Consider the following 12712-nt stretch of genomic DNA (forward strand, 5'->3'; position numbering starts at 1 on the left):
GGTCAACAAAGGTATATCACTGCCTGGCCTGTGTGCTGAGCAGAGAGTGAGTCTTAGAAGGGCCTGAGCTTGCTTTGTTGACACTGAGAAGTCTATATAAGCTATGCTGAAATATTTCCTTTCACTTGAAATAAATATGGAAAGATAACAAAATCATTGTCAGATCTTCTAGCCTGTTCTCCCACCTTCTGCTTTATTCCCGAAGATGATTATGCCACTCCCCAATCGATTCTTATCTGTGCATATTTTGTTCAATGACAGAAGGTATTTAGAAGGGAATAAAGTGTTCACAGAGATACTTTCAAATGCAAACTTTGGTTATCTGGTTGTCAAGGATTTAGGAGCAAGAAATTGATATAATACCTGAGTTAAAGGAAAGCAATGTAGCCCAGGTGCCCATGAATAACCAAATGGATGAACAAAAAGTTTATCTACACAATGGAATTTTATCTTAAAAAGTAGAGAGAGTCTGACATATGTTACCATTTGGAAGAAATTTTAGGGCACTACATTAAGTGAAATAAACCAGACACAAATGACAACCACTGTATGATCTTACTTTCTTAAGGTATCTACCTGTATATCTATCTGCAGTCAAAAGCATAAAAACAGAAAGTAGCATGACAGCTGGCAGGTGATGAAGACTTGAAGACCTTGTTTAACAGCTACAGAGTAAATACTTAACATTATCTAAGCACACATATATTTATACTTACATGCAACATGTTATGTTTATACATGCAAAATAAGCTGCAAAATGGAAAGATTTTTAAAAGAGCATTAAGTATGTATATTCTGTGTGTATGTGTGTGTGTAATACTCTGGCTATCATGTTTTTTTCTTTCAGGTTTCATATCCAAATAGCCTCTTTTGAAATGCTCTTATAACTAATTCTTTAATGAGTGAATAGTTTTTCAAGAATTGACAGACAAAGCAAAAGCAGACAACTATTGTAGAACAGTAGCTGATAGGGCTCTGAAAAATACCTTTACAGGTTTACTGAGGTTGCTTCTTTTCATAAGCCACATAAAACAAGACAGTCAAATTATAAATTGAATTTCATACAACTTGATACAGTGGGAGGTTGTGTGCTGCATATTGATTTTTCTACATATACTCAATAACCCACATTTCTGGTACTGTCCTCTAATGTGGTTGGATTGGTGTTACCTGTCTTGCAAACCTGACTAAGACTTCTGCCAGCAATTCTTCACATCCTCTCCTCAATCTCTTGTCCTCCACTTGACTCAGGAGGAAGCTGAAACAGTTAAGATGGCAGTGCACAGTAGAAACTGTGTTCTAAAACAGAGTCCTCTTTTACTAATTTAGTACTTTATCCTCCTCTTTTATTTGTTTTATGTCTTGTTTTATAAAGTTACGAAGTTCACAGCTTTATACTAAAGTATAACAAAACTAGGGTATTGTTGATAAACATCTTTGAAGCCAGGAGTTATCTGACTTCTTTTTTTATTTTTATTTTTAATGCATTGTTTATTGTAAAAATGCTGTACAGAGGGGTTACAGTTACATGAGCAAGGTAACAAGTATATTTCCTATTAAGCATTGTTACCTCCTCCTTTGTTTTCCCCCTACTACCTTTTAATCCACATCAATCATTAAAAAATCAAACACTAACACTTTTATTGAACCCCTCTTCCCATCAAATTCAAGAAAGAAAAGCTAAATCCTTCAGCTCTATCTCCAAATTTATTTTGAGCCCATGACAAATGAAAAACATGTGGACAGTGGGGATTGCTTTGGTGGCTCAGTTGTTCCATGTTTATGCTTATTTCTTTCCTTGTTTTATGGAATGATGTTGTAAAAAATGGCACAGTATTGGAAGCTTGCTGTCTGGAGATCATGTTGAGCAATATAAACCAAACTCAAAATAAAAAGATTATCAAGTGTTCTTGCTCATTTGTGGAGTACAGACCTAAAATACTTATGATGATGATGATGATATATATATATATATATAAACACAGATGCATATGAGTTAACAGCATAATGAAACCCTCTAAACATTTTTAAAAGGAGGAGGAGGAAGGGGAGATGGGAATGTGGTAGAGGGGATATTTATTCAAATTATACTGTGTGTATATATGGAAATATCACAACAAAACCTCATATTACAAATGCATGTTAACTCAAAAATGAAATTAAAGGTCTGTTAGGAACAGGGCAAAGGAAGCTCCTGGCAGCCCCAACCAACTTCTTCACTCTCTCCTTGAAAGAAAAGTCCATACTTCTTGTAAATACTTCTTCAGCTGACTGTCTTCAAACTGTAAACTTCTAGAATCTGCCTCTGGCTCTTGGTTAGCATCATCTCTGAGAGCACTAAGGATGCCCTAATTTCAGAAATCCAAGGGCCCTTTTCTATCTTTTTCCTCTCTTTAAAACTCAATATGGAAGACTATGCCCTCCTTTTCTAAACAATCTACCTTGGTTTCTGTGCTAATGTTCTCCCATTTTTCTTTTGTATCTCTGGTTCTTCTCAATTTATTTCCGGTCTTTCTTTTTTTTGTTCCTTCTTCCGCTTCTAAAGAACTAGTACTTCCCAGAATTACAACATTAGTTCTCTTCCCATCTCACCCTGCACACCCTACCACAGTATGCACATGGCTACAGCATCCATATCTTTCTAATCTTCCCTGAGGAATATGATCCATATTTCCAATGATGCATGCATCAGCACTTGAATGCAGTGGTTTGAGTATGGTCAGCTCCCTCTGAAACCCATGTTAAAATTCTGAGATAATAAAGATGGAATAGATAATCCGGATTCTGCCCTGACAAATGGATTAATCTATCCATGCAAAAAAATTGGATTAATGGGTGTCTATCATTTTAGGCACTTTTCTAGTTCTGGAAAGTCCTGTAATCTTCCTTTCATTAATTCCACTCCTCCTTTACTTAATGTTCAGGTCTCCTCTTCCCCAAGAAGGTTTTCTTGCCCCAGCATATGGATTTTTCCATACACAAAGAGCTACCTTGTTCATCCCTTCATCATTTGATTCATCAGACTGTCTTGTGGATTTTTAGTTTGCTTTGTTTTGGGTTTTTTTGTGTGACAAGGTCTTGCCATGTAGCCCAAGCTGCCCTTGATCTTAAGATTCTCCTACCTCAACCTTCCAAGTGCTATCTTTTCCAAGGTTTTTTTTTTTTTTTTTTTTGTCGGTCATGGGGCCTGAACTCTGGGCGTGTGCGCTGTCCCTCAGCTCTTCAGCTCAAGGCTAGCACTCTACCACTTGAGCCACAGCGCCACTTCTGGCTTTTTCTGCTTTATGTGGTGCTGAGGAATCGAACCCAGAGCTTCATGCATGCAAGGCAAGCACTCTACCACTGAGCCACCTTCCCAGCCCAAGTGCTGTCTTTTCCTACAGTTTTTTCTTTACTTAAAAGTCTTCCTAGCCAGGTGCTGGTGGCTCACACCTATAATTTAGCTTACTCAGGAGGCTGAGATCTGAGGATCATGGTTTAAAGCCAACCTGGGCAGGAAAGTCTGTGAGACTTTGATCTCCAATAAACCATCAGAAAAACAGTAGTGGCACTGTGGCTCAAGTGATAGAGCGCTAGTATTGAGCTGAAGAGCTGAGGGACAGTGCCCAGGCCCAGAGTTCAAGCCCCACGACCAAAAAAAAAAAGTCTTCCTGATTAAACCATAGGACTTTTTTTTTGTTGGAATTAAACCTGAGGCTTCCATGTATGCTAATCTAGCATTCTCCACCAGTGAGCTCCAGAGACTGATTTCTCATCATCTATTATTGTGTCTCGTTTGGACTTGGTTTTATGATGGGTGGATGTTAAATATTATTATATACTTACTAATTGAACTGGAAGGATATTATGCCACACAAAATGAGCAAGGAACAGAAAGCCAAGCACAGCACATTATTATTCACATATGAATCTAAAACTCCTAGTGGTAGAGAATAAAATGGGGGTTACCAAAAGCTGGCCATTGGAAGTTGTGACTGTCCTACAATAAATATCTGATGACTATGCTAGAATATATACTACAAAGATTTTATGTTGAGCCAGGTAGGACTAATAAGTTAAATGAATTGGAACTAAAGAAAGACTTCATTGATTGTATACTGTACATTTTAGAGAAGTTACTTTCAACCCTAGATTAACAGAAAAGATAAGACAAAAGAGAAAAAGGTGGCAGGAAACGGCTCAAGTAATTCAGCTTCATCTACTTCTGATGGTATGAAAGTATTTTGGTATTATAAATATTATATCTTAGGTCTTTAAAAAATAGGCTGTTCTGAAAATAGCTACTATCTGGAACAAAATTTGGCATTTATCAATTTAGACAATTTTATTTAAACAAGAAAAGTAATCTGTATAAAGGAATGAAGGTTTTCTTGATTGCTGATGAAGTCAATGTGTTTTACAATCCAAAGTTACTTTGGAACAGTGTCCATTTACAAGCTATTTATTATATGGTTACATATGCTACCGCCTGCATTATTACTTAAATTATAAAATAATTTAGCACTAAAATTATTTTAGGAATACGAGTAATATTTTGCATTCATAAGAATTACATAAATCAAGTTGCTATGACTCTAACTCAAACCACCTACTTGAGTTCTGTATGGGGCTCCATCCCTTTCCAGGAGCCTGAGTTAGCAGAAACACAAGGCCTTTCTTTTAACACAATCTTACCTGTAACCCAGCATGCAGAAGAACACTGGAGAAAGATCCCATTACACCAACTACTGAATTTTTTTTATTACTACTATATATGAGTCATCTCATTTCTGCAACTGCTTACCACCAGCCGGCTTTCTTCTTTGGGAGCTAGTCTCTCCAGGAGTTCACAGGCAAGCTGATAGCAGAGAATACTAGACTGACATAAGTTACACTCAATTGCTTTTTCATCCTTCTGGCAAGAATGGGAGCCCCCCCAGGGGGCCTGGAAGACATTGTTTATAATAGAAATAATGTCCTTTGACAAGCTGTGCTCGAAACCCATTGTAATTCCATCATCTTGTAACTCCATCTGGAAGACAATGGAAAAGAGACACACACATACACACAGACAAAAAAAAAGAAGTTTGGTCCTTTTATCAAATATTCTATTGACACTACTTAGAGATAATTTTTAATAATTGACAGTATTATCATATTATTAAAGAATATAGTGTTCTAAAACAAGAATATACATTCCTTTCTATAAGCTCCTCTAAAAATAATATAAATACAAGTCAAAGTAATAGGAATTCTTTTAAGAATCATGTGTGAAATTTGAGAGTTTTTAAAAGTTATTTTTCAAGCATAACTGTGAGATTTTGCCCATTTAATAGAATGCATTTTTCCCTCTCTCTTTTGCGCAGTACTAGGGTTTGAACTCAGGGCCACATGCTTGTAAGACAGGTTCTCTTACCACTAAGTCACACCTCCAGTCCAGATTTTACCTATTATAAAAACAACTCTGCTCCTCACCTTGACCGTGGTTTCTAAAAGCTATTATCCACTGACAAGAACCAGGTTTCCGTGGAGAAATGCCTGGCATCATTTCATCAAGGGCTAGAAAAATATAAAAATGAGCCTGGAACATACCTAGCTATGCTAGAAATCAAGGAAATGTGGAAGCCTGGAGATACGGCTTAGTAGTAGAGCACTTGTTTAGTGTATACAGATCCTGTGTTCTATCCACAGCAACACAAAAATTCACAGAGATAGAGAGACAGGAACAAAGACAGAGTGAAGAGAAGACCAAAAGAACCATCTTGACAGGACTCCCACTGACTATATATGGAACAATACAAACAAAACAAGTAAGTAGCACATTATAACCCACTTGATAAAATAAAAATTCAGTGGTGCATGCAGGAGTAATTAGATGAATAAATGTATGTCAGCAAAAAGGAAAACCTGTTCCTTTAGTAGAATATCAGCAAATAAATTTTAAAGAAATTATAGAATTATAATTATCATTAAGCAGTCATCATAGTAATAACGGATTTAAGAATGAATCATCCATCAACAAAACTAGTGGATTAAAATCTGATAAAAAATAGGAAGTCTTGTAGTCTTAAAAGTATTCTCCCACATGTCACTAATGACAAAAGGTAACATATAATCATCCTCCATATCTCTAAGGGACTGACTTCAGAACCACCCACAGATCCCAAAATCCATGGGTGCTCAAATCCCTTATATAAAATGTCACAGTGTTTGCATATAACCTATGCATATCCTTCTATATGCCTAAAATCATATTAGGACTATTTTTAAGTAATACAATATGAATAGTTGCTATTCTGTATTGTTCAAGGAATAATAAGAAGAACCTAAGTCTGTATATGTTCAGAATGGATACAATTTCTATTTTTTCAAATATTTTTGATTTGTGGTTGTGGTTGAATCTGTAGATGTAGAACCCAGGGGAACACACAGAGGGCTGACTGTAGTGACCTTTATAAAGTAAAGAAAGTTGGCAAAAAAATCTCATTAACCAAGTGACCAAAGTTACCATCACCAGGAAGGAAACTATTATATCTTCTGCCTATACAGGACATAGTATTACATCTGTGATCTTCCTACCAAGATGTATGACTCCAATTAACATAAAGAAACATCAGACAAACCCAAATTGAAACACATTTTACAAAATAACTTGGCAGGGCTGGGAAGGTGGCTCAGTGGTAGAGTGCTTGCTTTGCATGCATGAGGCCCTGGGTTTGATTCCTCAGTACCACATAAGCAGAAAAAAGCCAGAAGTAGTGCTATGGCTCAAGTGGTAGAACACTAGCCTTGAGCTGAAGAGCTGAGGGACAGTGCCCAGACCCAGAATTCAGGCCCCATGGCCGACAAGAATAATAATAATAACAACTTGGCAATATTCTTCAGAATGTCAAGGATGTGAATGATACATATGAGGAACTGTCCTGGACTGAAGAAGAGTAAGAAAATAGGACCAATGGACACAGTGATTCTGGATTGCTCCTGGACCAAAAACATTTCTGCTGCTATTCTTCTTATTTAGCTAGAAAAATGATATTGTTACTGTATCAATTTAAAAATGAATGATCTGGAGGTCGACAAAGTGGCCCAAGTGGCAGAGCACCAGCCTTGAGTGAAAAAGCAAAATGAGGTCATGAGGCCCTGAGTTCAAGCCCCCACTATCAGCAAAAATATTTTTTTACAATTTTACAAATTGTAAAAATTTTACAATTTTTAATTTTTTCATTTAAATTTGTAAATAAAATTGTTTACAATTTACAATAAAAAGTTTTTACAAAAAATTAAAATGTTTTATAAAAATAAATGTTTAAAAATGAATCTTTTGTGTTTAAGGTTATATTACCACTATATTGCGTTGACATAAGAGAATGTCCATATTTTGTAGAAAATACTCCATTAAGTATTTAGGTATATGGGGATACCACGTTTGTAACTTACTCTTTAAAAAGATTAACCAGATTCGTGCATATACAAAGAGAGAAAAAGATAAAAGTGTTAACATATTAAGAATTTGAGGGAGAAGTATTTAGGAGTTCTTGGTAGTCTTCTTGTAACTTCTCTGCAAATCTGAAATACTTGTTTCAAAAAGAAAGTTACAAAGAAATGTTCTCTTGATGAAAGCTTAAAAACTTATCTTTTCAAGCTAGGAGCCAGTGGCTCACACCTGTAATCCTAGCTACGCTGAAGACTGAAATCTAATGATCACAGTTCAAAATCAGCCCAGGCAGGAAAGTCCAGAAGACTCTTAACTCTAACAACCAAAAAACTGGATGTGGAGTTGTAGGCTCAATAATGCCAGCTTTGAGTGAACAATCAGGCAGTGCTTAGACCCTGTGTTAAAGCCCTCGTATCATCACAAAACTCATCTTCTAAAAAGATCCCCAAATAGTTGCGTGCCAATGGCTCACATACATAATCCTAAGTAATCCGGAGGCTAAGATCTGAGGATCAGGGTTCAAAGCCAGCCCAGGTAGGAAAGTTCATGAGAGTCTTTTCTCTAATTAACCAGCAAAAAGCTGGAAATAGAGCTGTGGCTCAAGTGGTACTTGAGCAAAAAAGCTCATGGACTGTGTCCAGGTCCTGCATTCAAGCCCCAGGACCAGCACATACACAAATACATACCTATACACAAAAATAATCAAGTAGCAATTTATAAAATATATTAAAATTAGCCCCATCACTAGAGAATTGTACTTTGTTCTTTTTGAAGATAACGATTATCCAGTTTGTTCAATCAACTTAGTCAACAGCATTAACTCTAATAATGCTTGTGTGCTTCTAAAATTCAAACCCTTCTCATGTTAATATCATTGTAGATATTCACACAAGTAGTTTTCATACTCTTTAGGAAATTCTCAAAGGAATCTCAAAAATGTCTTGAGTGTTGATGCATCCTTTCAGTAAGTGAGAAGATACCAATTCATATAAAAGAATTACTATCCAATGCCTCATTCTTCACCTCTGATCTAAAGGAAGCTCATGCTTCAGCTACCTGCTTCAGGAGAAGATCAAACATGAGGATGAAACAATTTAGATTCATTTCATCATCTTCACAATCAAAGTCAATAGTCCTTCCTCCTGGGTGTCCAAAATTCTTGAAAGGGCTACGAAATGGACTACGCATAGGACTCCGAAATGGACTCTGGAAAGGACTATGAAATGGGCTCAGCATATTATGCTGAGCTCGCCGACCAGGATCAGAGGCAACACTCACCTGTAAGAAAAAATGTCATGCATGAATATACTCAGAAGCTAAAATTACCAAATAAAATAGTTGAGGACTCAATGGAAGGTGTTTCCAGCTATCACACTGAGTTCCTTTGACATTTCCCAATGGCCATATTCCCTCCAAATGCTCTCTATAGTCTCAAAACATAAAAACAAGAAGTAAAGCCATCCAAATTTTCAGAGCAGTTGTTAGGTTCCTGACAGTTTAGATGAACTAGTATTCATCAGCAACCTGAAGAATGAAGACATTTGACTACATTCTCATCCCATCAAACATCTCCAATCAAATGAGATTAAACTAGATTGTTTAAACCTACTGAAAACCAGACCCAGAAAAAATGAGGGATTGAAAAAGGGAAGCACTGTAAGATAAATTTTAGATGGTAAGCACAGAATCTCAAATTGATATGACTCATTAAAGAACAATGGCCTCTGGGATTATAATGATGAAACTATCATCAGAAAACACTTCATATCAAACCTACTATATTTGTTATTCTCCCTTTTCCCACCCCATGCCCAAACTAGGCCATCACTACCTTAATACCCTTACTTTATACCCAAGGATGCTATGGACTGAATTTTCCTTGTCTCCTATTACCTAGTATCCGGTTGGGTTTAGTCAAGGAGAGACAGCAGCAGAAGAGCTGAAGCTGGACGGCTGAGTGGTAGGAATATTTCTCACTAACCTCTCCTGCTTTGGAGCTACATTCATGGAGTATTGCTACTATTGCATATTTTCTTCCAGTCAGCCCTTTCTTGGGGTACTGCTCTCAGCCCAGAAATCGTTTCCTTCTTCCTTCAGCCCTAAGAGCACAGTAACTTCCGTCTGGACTGCTACTAGACTGTGGGTGCTTCAGCAATCCTTACTGGCTTTTAACCTTTACTGTAACTACAGGAAGAATCTTCATTAAAGGTTTTTCACTTATATCAAAGATAGATTTTGTAGCAGAGTTCTGCCAAATTATCTGTATATCACTCTATTTTCTCTCATCAAGATCCACAAACACCACTTTTAAAACAAACAGCAAGAGTAATCAGAATCCATGGATATTTATAATGTCATCTATGGGAACTCATTTCACTGAATACCAAGTATGATCCCATGATTATATTAGACTTTCTGATCCCTAATGGCAGGTGGAAATATTATGGGACTGTTCTATGGAGAGGCCTGATGCTGAGAGCATTGATTTCAGAGTTGAGAACAACCCTTAGGTGAAAGTCAACTTCTCCAAAACTGCTCATGGTCTGAGAATATCCCTCTATCAGCAGAAACTTTCAGGTCTTCTCAGGTCCTCTCAAGTCCTCCACAGCAACATTATCAAAAAGTTCTTACAGTTTTGACATATTATTCTCATCCACAAAAGTACAAAGAAATCAAGGAAATATATTCTATAGTTCACAGTGACAGCTTCCACCGGTTGACCTTCCCCAAACACATGGCAAATAGAAATAATTAATCCTCCAAATTCCTCACTCCCAACGAGAAATGCTGATATGCCAGTGGCTAGTAAAGAATTCTTATTAACTGGGAAACACTCTCCCCCACCAAAAAAAAAAATCAGAACATATAACCAAAAAAGCTATTCTGTTTCCTTTATCAATGATGAGGAAACTAAACTTCAAACCAATTCAAAGGAAAATAAAAAGTCATTAACTTACTGATTAAGAGATTGTACCAAACCTATCCTAATTAAATGTTTTACTTACTGTGATTAAAAGATTAATGGAACGAGATGTGATGAATTCCTAGTGAGATACTTTCAGATACTGATATAACTGACAGGAGTTTTATTTTATTTTAATCTTAACAAGTAAAACAAGAAATAATTACCCTTCGAGCTGCAAGGTTCCCTGCCAGTTCATTGACTCTTGATTTTCTTTGATTTGCCAGTTCTTTGACAGAATTAACTCCATCAGAAAACATACTTATTAAGAGTTGAAGTGGAACCGTGATATCTAACTCCGATAACACCTGAAGAAAAAAAAGGCACATATCCCCCGCAAAAAAACATGTAAACTGTAAAACTCAGAAAACTATAGTTAACACTATTTCCTATTAACTTATTAAGCTATTAAACATAAGGACATTTAACCTACACATATCAACACAATCATCATCAAAATTGTACAACAAGAAAATCAGTTATCTCTCATGTTTTTTTTTGTTTTGGTTTTGGTTTTTTTTTACCACCCCAATATCCACCATACTCCTTCCATCCATCAAGTAGAATTTCTTTTGATGTTGTCTCTCCTCTCTATCCCTAATGACACTGGTCTTAGCTTGCATCTTCCTCCTGGACTAATATATTCTACCAACAGTCCTCCTCCTCCATTCTACACCTGTTCTTTTCTGAATGCTCCACCTAATCTTGCCCTCTGCAACAAGTTCATGTCCTTCTAGACCAAATTAAATAAGTCACGTTTTCTGGAAATCAATGCCTCCTCTCTTTGACAAAATAAATCCTTCCCTCCTCTATGCTTTCTTAGAACTTTGTTAGAGCAGTTACCACATTTTGTGATATTTAATTATCCGATACTAACTCTGACTATGAGCTATTTGAAGAAAGTTAAGTATGAAGAACCACTTCTTATCTCATTTTCATGTGCTGTGAACATAGGAACTCTATAAATGTTTCCACAGTTAGGGGAATTTCAAGCAATATATTAGTTGAAATCTTGGCCTTGAAATCTTCAACTGCAGCAGCCAGTCCACAGAACGTGTGTACTACACCTTCCTAGCTCTGCAGAGACAGGTTTACAGGTCCCACATGCTGGCACAGCTTATACGATGTGTAACTGAATCCTGATATAACATCAACCATCTATAAAGAATGGCTTCTCTAAAATGGTAATTATATCATCGAGATCTATTTGAGAATGAAAAGACAAAAGTCTGGATCCCAAATATGACAAATATGACTTTTTAAAACATGTCTCTTTGCTCTATCAATTGTAACAAATATTGTTCTTCAGTTTAGAACCCAGAAAAGCTTCTTTGAGTGCTTAAGGGTGCCTGACACTGAAATGCATCTAGGAACTGGCAGTACAGCTCAATGGTAGAGTCCTTGCCTAGGATTCAGAAACCCTTGGGTTTGATCTTCAGCACCACAAAACAAACAAACACAACCACCACCACACACAAAAAAAAATCCAACAATGTATCTATATCTTCAGTTAATCTAAACATTGAATCTTTATTCAATTTTTGTCCAAATCTCATGTTGGGCATTCAATTTCACAAACGTTCATTGACTATTCACTAACTTCAAAACACTTCCAGGTTCTGGAAAGGAAGGCTGAAAAGAGTGGTAAACTCAAAAATAAGATCTGGTGCTTGAACTAGAAGAATCTGTAAGCAGTGGGAATAACAAAAACTATCTGACAGTAAACACAGAATCTCCAGAGAGAAGCTGTATGGATACTGGAGGAAAGAATGATAACGTGGATTGGGATGAGGGGGTGGCAGTGTGAAATAGCAAAAACCTTCAGAGGAGAAAAATTTTTCGTTGAAATTTGAAGGATAAGTTGGAGCTCACTAATGGAGACACAGAGGTAAAGAAGTCATTCCAGGTAGAGGGAACAATGTGAACAAACCACTCTTTCAATCAATCATTCTCACCCTTTACAAGTAAAGGAGATTTCTCAGAATCCCAGACAGCTAGTAATATAAGCCCAAAAGGCACTATGAATTCAGTACTATTCTTACATAAATTTATATTAGCCACAACTACAGCTACGTATAATTTAAATTTTAATCATTTATTCACCTATTTGTGATGTTAATCTGCAGTGATCCTTCATAATCATGAAATTTATGGATTCCTCCAAAATTCCCCACTCTTTTAGCTAGTTTTGCCTCTTAGAGGCAAAAAAGTATTGCTCAAAATGATCATAAATATTATTCACGGGGGGAGAGGGGAAGGAGAAGGATTGGGATTGTGGGGGGAGGGGGGAGGCTGGGAAGGGATGTGAAGGGTAAACAAAGGAGGAGGCTGCAATG

The 12712-nt window shown here is 36.7% G+C and overlaps 1 protein-coding gene across 3 annotated transcripts in view; it reads right to left on the minus strand.

Annotated features, from left to right (window-relative positions):
* The window catches only part of Unc79 (unc-79 homolog (C. elegans)), a 236360-nt gene that overhangs the window by 102964 nt on the left and 120684 nt on the right, over window positions 1-12712 (minus strand). For all 3 annotated transcript variants that reach the window (XM_013014130.1, XM_013014112.1, XM_013014121.1), the window contains 3 exons: window positions 10544-10684; window positions 8471-8692; window positions 4784-5011 (listed from right to left, as the gene is read on the minus strand). In XM_013014130.1, the coding sequence (XP_012869584.1) occupies window positions 4784-5011; window positions 8471-8692; window positions 10544-10684 (591 nt within the window). The remainder of the gene's footprint in view (window positions 1-4783; window positions 5012-8470; window positions 8693-10543; window positions 10685-12712) is intronic.

This window comes from Dipodomys ordii, unplaced genomic scaffold, assembly GCF_000151885.1.
Source record: "Dipodomys ordii isolate 6190 unplaced genomic scaffold, Dord_2.0 Scaffold2, whole genome shotgun sequence".
Classification (NCBI taxonomy): domain Eukaryota; kingdom Metazoa; phylum Chordata; class Mammalia; order Rodentia; family Heteromyidae; genus Dipodomys; species Dipodomys ordii.